This window comes from Ceratotherium simum, chromosome 40 (assembly GCF_057802395.1).
Source record: "Ceratotherium simum simum isolate JZ-2026a chromosome 40, ASM5780239v1, whole genome shotgun sequence".
Classification (NCBI taxonomy): Eukaryota; Metazoa; Chordata; class Mammalia; order Perissodactyla; family Rhinocerotidae; genus Ceratotherium; species Ceratotherium simum.
In genome coordinates, this window is record NC_141939.1 from 5,098,127 (window position 1) to 5,114,412 (window position 16,286).

General features: G+C 38.5%; 1 protein-coding gene across 1 annotated transcript in view; it reads left to right on the forward strand.

Moving 5' to 3' along the window:
• The window catches only part of VWA3B (von Willebrand factor A domain containing 3B), a 188,826-nt gene that overhangs the window by 77,318 nt on the left and 95,222 nt on the right, over positions 1 to 16,286 (forward strand). Inside the window, 1 exon segment of the mRNA XM_087426182.1 lies at positions 12,884 to 12,982. Within this exon segment, the coding sequence (XP_087282308.1) occupies positions 12,884 to 12,982 (99 nt within the window).

Below are 16,286 nucleotides of genomic sequence, written 5' to 3' on the forward strand. Positions count from 1 at the left end.
ACATATGTTCTCTCCTTTTACAGCCTATAGGTAATAGGAAATATCTTGCTAATTCAGAGTCCAGTAATTTAGGGTTTATGAAAACAAGATATTATATATGTGATCTCATTGGGTAAAAACACTAATGAGTTCTGCTTTATATAAAAACTACTAATGAATAGAATCAGCTGTCTAAATGGCTAAAAATATAACTCAGATCGTTCTTTGTATAGCATGATTCTGCTCTCTTCAAAAATCTTCGCCAAAGCTCCCTTCCTTGCTTATTGAATGTGCAAAATTCATTTTCCTGAAGACTCGATTCCTCTATAATTATTTTGGCTGGTTTGGTCCAGGAGTCAAGCCGGTACCTTCAGCACACCGCTCAGGCGTTCTGAGCCTGCCGTGTGCTGCTGGCGCCGGGTGGGCGGCAGTTCCCCAAACAGGCATCACCAGTCCTAAGGCCAGAACAGCACAGCCTGGGGCAGTGCCTGCCGGGGAGGGTCGTTGGGGCTGGGGTCTGGCCCAAGGCTGCTGTGGGAGCAGGTGTGAAACAGGAGCCAAATCCTGAGTGGCTTTCACGTGGTTCTCAGTGTGGCCTTCTCCCAGCTTTTCCACCATGTTTTCCACATACCCTCAGCAGTGGGCTTGTCAACAGAAGATGATTGAGGTTGGGCTCAGAGAGAAGTTGTTCTTGTTTACCATCTAAGCTACATTTCTGCTGCCCAAATGCTGCAGGAGTTTTTTGGGTTTTTAAAAAACTCTTAAATTTGAAATCATTTTAGATTTACAAAAGAGTCACAGAAATAGTACAGAGAGTTCCCATAAACCCTTCACCCAGCTTTCCCTAGTGTTAAGATCTGACATAACCATAGTACCATCATCAAAACTAAGAAAAGCACATTGCTGTTATTAGCTAAATTACAGACTTCATTCAGAGTTCATTAGTTTTTCCACTAATGTCCGTGTTATGTGCCAAGATTCAGTCCAGGCTTCAATCCACATTGCGTTTAGTTACCAGGTCTCCAGCCTCCTCTGATCTGACAGTTCTGTCTTTCCTTGTCTTTCATGACTTTGACACTTTTGAAGAGTACTGATCAGATGTTTTGTAGAATGTCCTTCAATTTGGCTTTCTCTGATGTTTTCTCATGATTGGATTGGGGTTATGGATTTTGGGGAGGCATACCACAGAGGGGGTGTGTCTTCCTTAGTGCACTGTATCATATCACATGCATATCAGGTACGTGATGTTGATGTGCCTTAATATTGGTGATATTAACTTTGATCACTTGGTTAAGGTAACATCTGGGCCAGATTTCTCACCTATAAAGTTACTATTTTTCCCCTTTATAAATAAGAAGTGTTTTGGAGGAGATACTTTTATTGCTGTACTGTTCTAACCGTGACTTTCAATTTCCTTCCTTTTACATTTTGTTAGAATTCTTCTATAAGGAAAAATTTCCCCTTTTCTCCATTTTATTTATTCATTCAATCATATATTTATTTCAGTACAGACTGCATGGATATTTATTTTACCTTTTGAGTTATAATCCAATACTATTGTCCTTTGTTTTGTTTCTAAAATTGTTCCCACTTTGGCGCTGGGAACTCTTTTAGGTTGCCTCCTGTGTTCTTCAAACGTGCATCCCTCCTCTTTTTTCCTTTAACACTTCCTTACTTTCTGACACTACAAGATGTTCCATGATCATCTTGTATTTTCCCAGGCTCAGCCCCTGGAATCTACCACTTCTCCAAGGAGCCCTTGTTTCTTTTATTTTAGAGAGTGGTATTTAGAAAGAAAAATCTGGGCACCTAGGTATTAGTGCTACCGGACTGTCACTGCTCCTAGGCCCTCGCAGTGGACACAGACAGGAAATATATGTATAATAACCCATGCATCCACAAACATCTGTATTTCTGTAACTATCTATCTGTATTTATGTTAAAAAGAAAAACAAAACCATGAATTCCTACTGATACCTCTTCTCCAATCCAGTGCCACAGGGTTCGTTTGTAATGAACCTGTTTGCTTGTTTGTAACTTCTTTCACCATGAGAAATCTCTCATTTTCTATAATGTATTTACTTAAGTGTTTGACACTAGTATACATGTAAAGTAATTTCAGAATTGCTAACCCATACTCTATGAGAAACAAGTTTACCAGCTAGAGTACACTGTTTGTGTATTGTTATTTTTGTCTTTAGCCTACAGTATCCAGTCAAAAAACTGTTTTCTATAGTCAGGTACTTTTTTACCCAACCCCTTCAGTGTGGTTATGTCATTCATTAGTAATACAGTTAAATTCTTTGGTCATGGTCTGCATTCCATCTTGGGTTCCCCCCATGTCCTAGTTGATTCTTATTTTAATTTGCACACAGTAAAAAACACTCTTTTTGATGTACAGTCATCTGTCACTTAATGACGAGGATTAGTTCTACGTAATGTGTTGTTAGGCAATTTTGTCATTGTGCAAACATCATAGAGTGTACTTGCACAAACCTAAATGGTATAGCCTACTACCCACCAAGGCTATATGGTACTAATCCTATGGAACCACTGTCGTATATGCGGTCCATCATTGACTGAAACATCATGATGCGGCACATGACTGTGTAGTTCTATGGATTTTTACAAATGCGTAAGAGTCAGGTATTTATACCATAGTACCAAAGAGAGTAGTTATATCACCCCCCAAATTTCCTCATGTGCCCCTTTGTAGTTAACCCCTCCTCTCTCTTAGTAACCACTGATCTGTCTTTCTGTCCCTATACTTTTATTTTTTCCAGAATGTCATATAAGCAGAATCATACAATAGATAGCCTTTTGGTTCTAGCTTCTTTCACTTACCAAAATGCATTCAAGTTCATCCAAATTATTTCATGAATCAAGAGTTTGTTCTTTTTACTGATGAGTAGTATTCCATTGTATGGATGTAAAACTGTTTATCTGTTCCCTGTTGAAGGACATCTGTGTTATTTCCCATTCGGGGCGTTTATAAATATAACTGCTATGAACATTTGCATACAGGTTTTTGTGTGAATACATGTCAAGAACTGTGAAGGGTCTGAGATTTTACCTTACTTGCAGACTAACTTGGATGCTGGCAGAAGATCCAAGACTCCTGGGTCAGAGACAAAGGATTTTATTACTCACAGCAATAGCAATAGCCAGAGTTTTAGCATTTTCTTTGTACCAGTTCCCTGAACCCTAGTTCCCACAGGGTGATGTGAGGAGGGCCAGGTGACACTCACAGACACAGTAGGTTGTGCTAAAGGAGAGGGACCCTGAACTTAGAGAAACTGAGTTTTCTATAATGGACTATAAACATGCTTGTCCTGTGCTCCAGAATTAGGTATTGTCTTTACACTGGATAATAAGCATGCCTGCCTTTTGCTCTGAAGGAAGACATTATCTCTATTTTCCAAGGCTGTTCTCTATATAAACATCCTTGAAAAGATAGACCAGAGGTTCTTAAGATAAGAACATAGATTATTGATTTGAGATATTTCCTCTTTTCTAATGTAGGATTTTAGTGCCATAAATTCCTTCTCAGCACTGCAATAGCTGCATCCTACAAATTTTCATGTTTTGTTTAATTTTCATTCAATGCTATGTAATTTTTCATTTTCTTTGTGATTTCTTTTCTGAGTGGTGAATTATTTAAAGCCTGTTCTTTAATTTCCAAGTGTTTGGAGATTTTCACCTTGTCTTTCTTTACCAATTTCTATTTTGATTCCATTATGGTCAGAGGACATACTCTGTATGATTTCAGTTCTTTTAAATTTTTTAAGGGTTGTTTTATAACTCAAGATATGGTCTATTTATATGAATTTTCAATGTTTGAAAAGAATATGTATTCTATTGTTGGATGGAGTGTTCTCTAAATGTTATTTAGATATGGTTAGTTGATGGTATTATTCAGTTCCTCTATATCCTTGCTGACTGTTTAGTGGTGCTATCAACTGTTAAGAGTGGGGTATTGAGGTCTCCAATCATAATTGTTGATTTGTCCATTATTTCTTTCAGCTCCATTAGATTTTGTTTCATGTATTTTGAAGCTCTGTTGTTTGGTGCATACACATTCAGGGTTATTATCTTCTTGTTGGATTGATCTTTTTATTATCATATCGAGGCCCTTGTAATTTTCTTTGCTTTAAAGTCTACTTTATGTGATATTAATATAGTTACTCCTGACTTTTAAAAATTAATGTTTATATAATGTATCTTTTCCTTTTTTTTATTTTCAACCTACTTAACGTTGTTACGTTTGAAGCGTTTCTTTTAGACTGCATAGAGTTGGGTCATATTTTTGTTCACTCTCCAATCTCTGTCATGTAATTGGTATATTTAGACCATTTACATGTAAAGTAATTCTTGGTATTTAAGGCTTAACCCTCCCATTTTGTTGTTTTCTGTGTTTTTCCTCCATTTCTCATTTCTCTTATTTTTTCTTGCCTTCCTGTAGATTATTTGAAGGTTTTTTAGTGTTCTATTCTGTTGCATTTGTAATGGTTTTGAGTGCATTGCCGTGTATAGTTTTCTTCATGGTTGTTCTAGGTATTTTCTTATACATATATGTAGCTTATCATAGCCTACTGATATTGATGGTTTACCACTTCAAGTTAAGTGTACAAACCTTCCTTCCATTTAGGTCCCTTTACTCTCACCATATAAAAACTTTAACTATCTGAAGTATTTCCTCTACATTCATTATACACCATATTAGATGGTGTTAAACTTTTGCTTCAGCCATAAAACATGATTAAGGAAACTCATGAGGTTAAGGATTGTGTGTTATGTTTACTTCTATATTTACCCATTCCATTGGCCTTCTTTCATTTCTGAAGGTCCAGCTTTCTTTCTATTTGGAGAGCTTTCATTAGCAATTCTTTAAGGGTAGGTCTCCCAGCAATAAATTCTCTTTGTTTTCCATTTCCTTCAACCCTGGTGGATGTTTTCACCAGATATATGATTCATGGCTTGCAGTTCGTTTTTTTTCAGTACTTGAAACATGTTGTGCCACTTCCTTCTGGTTTCTATGGTATCAGGTGAGAAACTGCTGTCATTTGAATTGGTGTTCCTTTGTAGTTAATGTGTTATTTCTCTTTGGCTATTTTTAAGATTTTTCTGTCTTTAGTTTTCAGAAGTTTTGTGTCTTCTCAGAAGTGTCTTCTTTGGTTTTACCCTATTTGGGGTTTGCTTAGGTTCTTGAGTTGTAGTTTTTATGTTTTTCACCAAATTTGGAGAATTTTTAGCCATTACTTCTTTGAATACTTTATCAGTCCCACACTCTTTCTCCCCTCCTTTCTAGAATTCTGATGGTATGAATGTTACATCCTTTTTATTGTCCCAGAGATCTCTGAGGCTCTGTTGGTATTGGCATCAGTTGATTGCTTTTATCATTCAAATGTTGTTTTCCTGGTTCTTGGTAGGATGAGTGATTTTTTACTGTATTCTGGACAATTTGGTTGCTATGTTAGGGGACTCTTTATTCCCATTTAAATCTCCTCATTTGCAGGCAGTCGCCTTGTTCAGGTTTAGCATGTTAATTCTATCCTACTTTGGGGCCTTTAGTTCCAATGATACTTTAGTTTTCTGAGCCATGTAATCCTATTCTGGTCTGCTTTGTTCTTCTCATGCTGCTGGGCTCCCACTTAATTCCTGTTTTGTGCTGTCTGTGGGGGTGGATGGCATATCCCTGGGTTGCATATTGCTGCTGGGTGACCCTCTGGGGTACAGGGTCAGAAGCTGCTGGGCCTAAGTCTACCTTTGCCACTGAGTAGAGGGCAGGAAGACACAGGGTTTTGTGTTTGCTGTTGTTGTAGGACTGGACTTCCCATCAGTGCCCCACCGGAGCTGGGACAGTCAGGGACTTTGCTGCTGCTGGCAGATCACATGACCCACAGGTGACCTGGTTGTAACATGGGGGCTAGAATAGCTGCACTGATGCCGCTGCTGCCAGTGAGTCAAACCACCTGCTAGTGCCCGAGTTTGGAAATGCCCAGGGCTTTGTTTGCTGCTGTTGCAGTTGTATGGAATCACCTGCCAGTACCCCTGATGTGGAGTGGGGGCTGAGACAGCCTGGGATATTGTTACTGCCATTGCCGTCAGCAGACCAGACCACTGGCACGTGCCCCAATGTTATGGCATGAGGGCTGGGATGGCTGAGGATTTTACTGCTGCCATTGTTTCTGGTTGCATCAGATTGCCTACAAGAGGTGGGTTGTGGAACAGGGACTGGGCAGCTGGGGTTCTGCTGCTTCTGCTGGCAGATTGGACCACTTGACAGGGTCTGAGTTGTGGAGCAGGGTCTGGGATAGCCATGGCATCAATACTGTCACTGCTTCCAGTGAACAGGGCCTGGGTTGTGGAGTAGAGTTTGGGGATTCCCACTAGATCTCTGTTGGGCTTAGCTTTCCCCAGTCCTTTGGTCAGAGCAGGTGGGGTTTTGTCTTGTTTCATTTGTTTTGGTCTATGCCTGTTAATGGTTTCAGGTTGCAGGCCTCTTTGGCACCCAATCTAGAGTCATATGAGAGATAAAAAGAAAACCGGGGACTCACTACAATGCCGTTCTTCAAGTCTCAAGGTCTTTAGCCAGGTGTCCTTTTATGCTTAGGTGTAGGGTTTTCATTGTTGATGTTTATTTTGTTTGTACATATATTGTTATTTTGTTCACATATATGTCTAAGTTAGACTACTTATTTTGGATAATTATACTTCCCTTGTATTTGTAAGAAAAAATACAGAGAGATCCTGTGTATACTTTATCCAATTTCCCCCAGTGGTATCATCTTTTAGCACTACAGTACAATATCACAACTGGAATACTCATATTTATACAGTCAAAATACAGAACATCTCCATCAGCACAAGGATCCCTCGTGTTACCCTTTTATAGCCACACCCTCTTCCCTCTCACTCCCAACCTCTCTTCACCCTCTGGAAACCACTAATCTATTCTCCTTTTCTATAATATTGTCATTACGTGAATGTTATATAAATGGAATAATATACTATGTAAACTTTTGGGATTGGATTTTTTTTCACTCAGCATAATTCTCTGGAGATTGATCCATGTTGTTTCATGTATAAACAGTTCATTCCTTTTGATTGCTGAGTAATACTTCATGGTACAGATGGACCACAGTTTGTTTAACCATTTACCTGTTGAAAGACATCTGGATTGTTTCCAGTTTTTGGCTATTATAAATAAAGCTGCCATGAAATTCATGTACAAGTTTTTGTGTGAATCTGTCTTCATCTGTCTGGGATAAATGCCCAGGAGTGCAATTGTTAGCTTGTGTGGTAGTTGCATGTTTATTTTTTAAGGAAACTGCCAAACTGTTTTCCAGAGACTACTATTTTATACTCCCACCAGCAACGTATTAGTGATCCAGTTTCTCTGCATCCTTGTTAGTATTTAGTGTAGTCGCTCTTTTTTACTTTAGCCTTTCTGATAGGTATGAAGTAATATCCTTTGTGATTTTAATTTGCATTTCCATAATGACTAATGATGATGAACATCTTTATATGTGCTCATTTTCTGTCTGTATATCTTCTTCAGTCAAATGTCTCTTCATATCTTTTGTCTATGTTCTAATTGAGTTTGTTTTTTTGCTGTTGAGTTTTGAGTGTTCTTCATATATTCTAGATACTAGTCCTTTGTCAGATATGTGGTTTGCAAATGCTTTCTCTCATCTGTAGCTTGTCATTTCATCCTCTTAACACGTCTTCCACAGAGCAAAAGTTTTTAATTTTGATTAAGTTATATTTATCAATTTTTTTCTTTTATGGCCTAGATCCTAAAGGTTTTTCTCCTATATTTGTTCTACATGTTTTATATTTTTGTGTTTTAAACTTACGTTCATGATCTTTTTTGAGGTAATTTTTGTATAGCGTGTGACTCTTAGGCTGAGGTTCTTTTTTTTTTTTTTTTTTTGGCTTGTGGACATCAGTTGCTCCAGCATAGTCTTTTTTTTTTCTTTTTGTGAGGAAGATCAGCCCTGTGCTAACATCTGCCAATCCACCTCTTTTTTTGCTGAGGAAGACTGGCCCTGGGCTAACATCCGTGGGCATCTTCCTCCACCCTATATGGGACGCTGCCACAGCATGGCTTGCCAAGCAGTGCATCAGTGTGCGGCCGGGGTCCGAACCGGCAAACCCCAGGCCACCGCAGCAGAGTGCACGCACTTAACCGCTTGCGCCACCAGGCTGGCCCCTGCTCCAGCCTAGTCTTGATGGCTGTAGCCATATGATAAGTCTTGAACTCGAGTAGACTGATTCCTCCACTTTGTTGTTCTTTTCCTTAATGATCTTAGCTATTCTAGTTCCATTGCCTTTCCGTATAAATTTTAGAATAATCTTGTATATATCTGCAAATCTTGTTATTTTTTTTAATAGGAATTGCATTAAACCTGGATATCAATTTGGGGAAAGTTAATATCTTAACTATGTTGAGTCTTTCAATTCATGAACATAGTTTGTTTCTCCATTAATTTAGATCTTTGATTTCTTTCATCAGTGTTGTATAGTTTTCAGTTCTAAGTCCTGCATATATTTTGCTAAATTTACAGCTAAACATTTCATTTTGGGGGGTAATCGTAAATGGGTATTGTATTTTTAATTTTGATATCCATGTGTTCATTGCTAATATATATAATTAACTTTTGTATATTTATCTTGCGTTCTGCACCCTTTTTGAATTCACATATTACTTCAAGGAGGCTTTTTTTCTGTAGATTACTTATGATTTTGTAGGTTTTTGTAGTTGCTCTTCTTCAAGTTGCAGAAGTTTCCCTCTGTTCCTATTTTTCTGTGAGTTTCTATTATCATTAGATGTTGAATTTTGTCAAATGCATTTTCTGTATTGATTGATATGCTCGTGTTTTTTCTTCTTGCCTGTTAATATGGTGAATTCCACTGATTTTTTAATATGAACCACCCTTGCATCCCTGAAATAAACCTCACTTGGCCATTGTGTATAATTCATTCTATAGATTGCTTAATTTTATTTATTAATATTTTGTTAAGGATTTTTGTGTCCATATTAATGATAGATATTGGTCTATAGTTTTCTTTTTTTATACTGTCATTTTCTGGTTTTGGTATCAGGGTAATACTAGATTCATAACATGAAGTACATGTTCTTTTCTTTTGTTTTCTGGCATAGGTTGTGTAGAATTGTAGAATTTTTTAAATGTTTTGTAGAATTCTCCAGTGAAACCATCTGGGCTGAAGATTTCTTTTTTTGGAGTTTTAAAATTATGATTTCAATGTAAATAATAGTTATAGGTCTATTAAAATTATCTGTTTCATATTAGGTGAATTGTGGTAGCTTGTAAGTTGTCAAATTTATATGTGTAGGATTATTTGTAGAATTCTCTTATTATTCTTTTGATATCTGCAGCATCTGTAGTGATATCCCCTATATCATCCCTGATATTTGCAATTCATGTCTCCTCTCATTTTTCTCTTTGTCACTCTTGCTAGAAGTTTGGCAATTTTATTGATCTTTTAAAAGAAATAGTTCTTTGTTTCATTGATTTTCTCAATTGTTTTTGTGCTTTCAATTTCATTGATTTATTCTCTTATCATTATTATTTCCTTCCTTTTGCTTGTTTTGGATTTACTTTGCTCTTGTCTTACTAGATTCTTGAGGTGAGAATGTCAATTATTTATTTGACTTTTCCTCTTTTCTAATGTATGCACTTAGTGCTATAAATTTGCCTTTTAACACTGCTTTACCTGTCTCCCACAAATTTTCATATATTTTTATGGATTCCTTTGGGGTTTGCTCAGTTTCTTGAATCTATACATTTATATCTCTTGCCAACTTTGGGAAGAGTCAGGCATTATGTCTTCGAGTCCCATGCTCTTTCTCCTCTCTCTTCAGGACTATGATAACACAAACATTAAATCTTTCATTACAGTTCCACAACTATCTAAGGCTCTGTTTACTTTTTTTTTCTTCAGTTGTTTTCTCTCTATTCTCAAATTAGATAATTTATATTGTTCTATATTCCAATTCACTGATTCTCTCTTCTGTCCCCTCCATTCTGCTGTTGACCCCTACTGAGTTTTTAAATTTTGGTTATTGTATTTTTATGTTCTAAAATTCCATTTGCTTCTCCTTCATATCTTTTATTTCTTTGCTGAGACTTTCTATTTCTTTGATGATGCTTTCTCGTTTTCATTTGTTTCAAACTTGTTGGTACTTGCCAGTTTAAACATTTTTAAATCGCTGCTCTAAAATCTTTGTCAAATAAATTTAATGTCTCTGTCATCTCAGGGTTGGTATCTATTGTCTCTTTCATTCAGGTTGAGATCTTCCTGCTTCTTGGTATGATAGAATGATTTTCAATGTAATCCTAGACATTTTTGTTTTATGTTATGATACTCTGGATATTATTGAAACCTTCTATTTAGTTGGCTCTGTCTGACACTGATCTGTCAGGGGATGATTGGACCCTGCCTTATTACTGCCAGGTGGAGGTTAAAGTTAAGGTTCCCCACTCAAAGTCTGAGGGGGGAAGAGCACCTTGTTACTGCTGGGTGGAAGTGGACACCATCAGGCAGGGAGGACTTGTTACAGTTGGTGGGGGTGAAAATCTTGGCTTACTACTTGGGCTTCTCTGACACCACCCTGGCAGAAGTGTTAGGGCATTTTATTTAATTTATCCTGGTTGGTATTCTCTGACTTTCTTGGGGGCATAGGTTTGTGTCTGTCATTGTTTTTGGAAAATTCTCAGCCATTGTTTTTTCAAATATTTCTTATACCCTGTTTTCTCTCTTCTCCTGTGTTTCCAATTATGCATCCGTCAGACCATTTGATGTTCCACAGCTCTTTGATGCTCTTTTCTGTTTTGATTTACTCTTTTTTCCTTTTTGTGTTCATCTGTATTACTGTGTTTTTTAGTTTTAGCATTTCCATTTGATTATTTCTTAAGGTTTCCACCTCTCTGCTGAAATTACCTACTTAGTCTTGAATGTTGTTCACCTTTGCCATTAGAGGTTTTAATGTCTTAATCACAGTTATTTTTAAATTTCTGTCAGATCCTCTCAGCATCTGTGTCATATCTGAGTTTGTTTCTGATGAGTACTTTTGTCTCTTAGTACTACGTTGTTTATTCTTTCTTTTTAGTATTTTTTTTTTTTGTTAAAGCTGGACATCCTGTGTAGTAGATAGAGACCATAAATATTTTTTATGCCTGGAAATGAACATGGCTTTCTTTTTTATAAAAGAAAAGGCACAAAAATTAATCTGATTAGGAGTTGGGCTAGGTTTGAGGTTTGTTTGTTATTGTTACCTTCAGTGCACCATATCCTGAAATTCTTGTAGTGATACTTTGTGTTAAAGTGGGGGATGATGTGCTAGAGGGTTGTTTTTGTTTTGTTTGTTTGTTTGTTTTGGTGAGGAAGATTAGCCCTGAGCTAACATCTGTGCCAATCTTCCTCTATTTTGTATGTGGGTCGCCACCACAGCATGGCTGCCAACAAATGGTGTAGGTCCGTGCCTGGGAACCAGGGCAGGCTGCTGAAGTGGAGCATTTGGAATTTAACCACTGGGCTGGCCCAAGGGTTGTTTTTCAATGTTTGTTCCACCCTTGGATTTTGATTTTCCTTTTACACTGGGCCTGAGAGACAGTCTGTCTCTTGCAAGTTACTTGCTACTCAGTGTTTGCAGGGGAGTGATGGGTGGGTGTTCTCTGAATGAGCCTTAGTCTTAGTCAGGCATGGTGTCCCAGAGTCTCAGGGGCATGGCCTTCTCAGTAGTTCTGAGCCCAGCACCTATCTCTGCTCCTTCTGCAGGTGTGGTGGGTTTGTTTCTTCCCTCTTCCTTTCCCCCAGCTGTCCTGGGTTTTCACCGGTGCACTAAGGATAGCCATGTTTGCTGCCCTTCCCTCCCCTCCCCAGCACACACAGATTAAGGCTTTTGTTCTGTAGGGGAGGTAGAGGAGAAGGGTCCCTGTGGAGACTCATGTGTCGCTATTCCGCTCTCCCAGTTCTGCACCATGAAGGAAGTTTTCTCAGGACTCTCCCCATCTTTTCTGTGAGCACCTATGGGGTTTGTGGTGAAAAGCCTTCAAGAGAGTGCAGATTCCCCTACATTTGTGGCCTCCAGACCTCATTCTCTCACCAGGATACACCTGGCCAGACTTTACCAATTTACCAATCACCCCAGCCCAGCTCTTCTTATTAGCGTCTGGGTGCATCTTGTCCCAGAAAACCAGCGCTTGCATCTCCCCTGGCTCTGCAGATGCCCGTCTCTCCCCAGGTTTGGGGCCAGTTGGTTGTCCTGTGACCTGAGCGTTCTGATGGGCGTAACAAAAGTCACGTACTTGCTGCTTGTCTGGCTTTTGCTCATTATGAGTTTTGGAGTGACTCTTGCCAATGCTCTACGTCCCTGGGCAGAAACTGCAGGAGTTTTAAAAATTTATAATTTCTGTGCTGTACCCCCAGATTGCTAATGATGCCACACTCATGTTTGCTGCATATTGGTTGTCGTGATGAAATCCTGGTTTGAAACAAAGATGATCCCTGTCAGAGTGTATTCAGGCTGCACGTTTAAGCTGTGTTAACAGCTGAATGAACAGTAACTGAGTTATTGTCTCACACAGAAACACACAAAGATAAAATTGCGTTAAGAGCTCTGTCCTCAGGACAGGAAATCCATAGTGCTGCCAACTGGCAGTCCTGAGACTGTCTGCCTAGGGGCTTTTATGGCACACCCAGGGATCTGGCTTCTTGGAATTACTGGGTTTAACTTATTATCTCAACATAAGTTAAATTTATCTTTTATCTCAAGTACTTTTCTTTCTTTTTTTGGAAGCAGAAAATAACACTTGTTTGAAATCTCTTTTGAGATTCAAGTATGTGCTTGGTGTTTCTCTCTCTCTCTTTTCTGTAGATTGGAAGTTCCACGAACACCCTGAATGCCCTGCAAATTGCTTTTGCTGATAAAGAAACACAAGTAATCTACCTTTTGACAGATGGGAGACCTGATCAGGTACTTATCAAAGTTGGGAACAAAGAGAGACTCACCAATACCCTGAAGGTGAATGCTGAGAATGGGTTTGGGGGACCTTTTCAACTGCCATTGAAAAACTGTTGAGAGATATTTCCTTGGTATAGGGACCCAGAACTGAGGTGAGAAAATACACTGAGGAATTCCTTTGTCTATTAAAACAGTGAGGAGAATTTATGTGACAGCGAGTGTTGTCTGGTTAATGTGACACACACCCAGAGGCCTGGAGACCAGCCCCATGAAAGGAGACGTCCGTCTTCCATTGAAGACTGGTTTATATTTTATTACAAACTAAGAGTGAGGACATTCTTTTTGATTTTTTTTCCTTTGGGGACTCTAAATATGAACATGTCACTGCGCAACGTCCTTGGTTTTGCCTCTAATTTTAACTTAGTAATCATTTAAACAAAAGCATGCCTTTCTAGTGAAATGTTCTTTGTTTTGTTTAGCCTGACTGGAAAATATTTGAAAAGTTTCAGCAGAGTCTGTTCATCTTCTTTTGAGCTTTGTGAATGAAAGGCTAATGCTCTGGGCCTTAAATAAACCTACAGATTTGCAGGACAGTACAATATAAATTAACCGCTAAAGTGAATTAGTATCAACTTGTTTCTTTCGTTGTGAGGTGTTTGCATGTGAAGACTGCTAGGCAAATATTGTAAAATATCCCCTGTCAAATGGTCCAGGGCTTAAATAGTAAAGCAACTGGATTTTACTACAGTGTTAGATTTATGGCAGAAAAGTTGTGTGTAAAGTAAAATTTTATTTTGAATGATTTTCCTATCAACTTCACTATACGTTCTATTCAGAAGCAATTTTATTGTGCCTTGCTTATGTTCCATGTGTGGTGCCAGGGTCTGAGGCTACAAAGGTGACTAATATCTTATCCCTGCCTAGGGAAGCCTCCACGTCGGGGGAGGTGCTCGACGATAAGGTTAACTGTGATGCGATTTGGGAGCTGGGTTGCCGGTGCTGTGAGATGTCTGGGAACACAGAGTGATGAATTCTGCTGTACAAGAGGGAGAGAACACCAGGCCAGGTTCCACTGAGGAGGGGACCTTTCAGAGGAGAAGGAATCTTCTCAACCGAGGAGATTCCTGGTATCCTGGGTAGAAGGAACAGAGGCATGGAAATATGTCTTCTTGGAGCAATAATCTGAGAGCAATGATGGGAGAGTGTCAGGGCTGAGGCTCGAAAGTTAGGTTGGGGGAGACTGTGACGGTCCTTGACTGCCACATGGAAAGGATGGGCTTTACCGCGGTGGGGTATCAGAGAAGCAGATGGTCCCATCCACCTGTGTTTTAGAAATATGCCTCAGGAGTGCCAGGGAAAGACTAGATCAATTTAAATCACTTTATAATGATCATTTTAAATTTAAATTGAAAGCAGGAACGGGCTTGGGAGTTGCTGGTGGAGGAAGCTGAGTTTGAGCACCTGTAGTTCACGAATGTCCAGAAGCCCTCGAAATACGGGGCTATTGTTTGGGGAAGATGTGGGCTGGAGATTCTAATTGAAAGTCATCTGGACAGGGGTCTTTTTCTTTTTAATAAATTCTTACTGATTTTATTGCAGTTTAGAAAATATAGATAAGCATATAAGCATAAGAAAGAAGAAAATTTAAATCATTCATAATTCACTTTTGTATTCTGCTTTTTTCATCTAATATATGCAGTTTTTCCAAGTCATGAGAAATTCTTCAGAAACATCATTCTCAATGACTACATCATATTCCTTATATAGATTTAATAAAACTTCTACCTTAAAAATTAATTTTGTTTAATTTTTGTATAGCAATACATTGACATGGTACAAATTACAAAGATACAAAAGGATATATAGAGAAAATTCTCCCTCCCACCTCCTGTTCACCAGCTGAGAGGCAATGTGTATTACCAGTTTCTTGTATCTTCCTTCAGAGATAGTTTGTTATGCAAGCAGATATGTATTTATATATATTTCCTTTTAGAATATATAAATGGTGGCATATTACACACACAATCCTGCACCTTTAGTAATAAAATAATATACCTTGGAGATTCCTTAACATCATTTCATAAAGAGCTTCCTCACTTTTTTCATTGCTGCCTACTATTCCATCACACGGCTATTTAGCCATGTCCCCTGGAGATGGACATTTAGGCTGTTTTCAATCTTCATGTTATACACAATGTTGCAAAAGTAACCGTGAATATGTATCCTTTTGCACATATATGAATATATCTGTAGCATAAATTCTAAGAAGTAAACTTGGTCATAAGGTGTATGTTTTGATGGGGATACTGCCCAATAGCCCCCCAAAGCGAATGTACAAAGTAACACTTCTGCTAGCAGTGTATTGAGAAGGATTCTTGGTCTCCAATCCATCATAGACATCTAATGGTCTGGAATCCCCCAATAGTATAATCAAAATGCGCTCATATATTTCTCGGGGGGGAAGATCAGTAGCTTTCACCAGATTCTCGGAGGGTCCGTGGTCCACTTAAAGATGAAGAACCAGGGATATAGATGACAATTGGAATTAGAAATATGCAAATTACCCCAAAAGTAATTTATAAACTCTTACTTAGGCATTTCATATTTATATCTGTCTTTTTCCTACATGCAATCTATTTATTTTGCATTATTCCTCAGATTCTCTCAAAAAAACAGATGGATATTTGATATTCACATTCTATGTGGAGGACGTTAAGATGTACTACTTAATCTCCATTTGTTGTTGAATTTTCACTGACTTTGTGAGACCTGAATATATAAGGCCATTATTATTATTCCCAATACTCAGCAGAATTTATACTTGAAAGAACACACAGAGATGCTGTTCAGGATTCAATTCCATGGTCACCAGCTCACTGCCTGTTTATTAAATGTCCAGGGCAGAATTGTATAGCAAGACAAGTCTTTAAAATTAATCAAGTTAAAAGAGTTCTAGTAATATTAGTCTTCATTAAAATGAAATCGATAGGCATCATTTTGGCCATCTGTAGGTGTGAACTGCAGGGCCTCTGCCAGGAGCAGCCCAGCACATCTTTGGCTGCGGTCATTTTGGGGCTTCTTTGAAGTTAAGTACTCACCCTGCCAGGAATCAAGAAAATGGATGTGAGGAAGGTTTCTGCACCATTCTAAACAAAAATGAATGGATAAAGCCTAACGTGGAGTATGCAAGGGGTGGGGACATGGGGAAGGCACCGGGTGAGCCACCTGCACGAACTCCTTCAGGCAGTTAGGAGAACCGATCCCTGCCTTTCTTGCCACCGCCAGTTGACATTTGTGGTGAAAGGGACATCTGGAT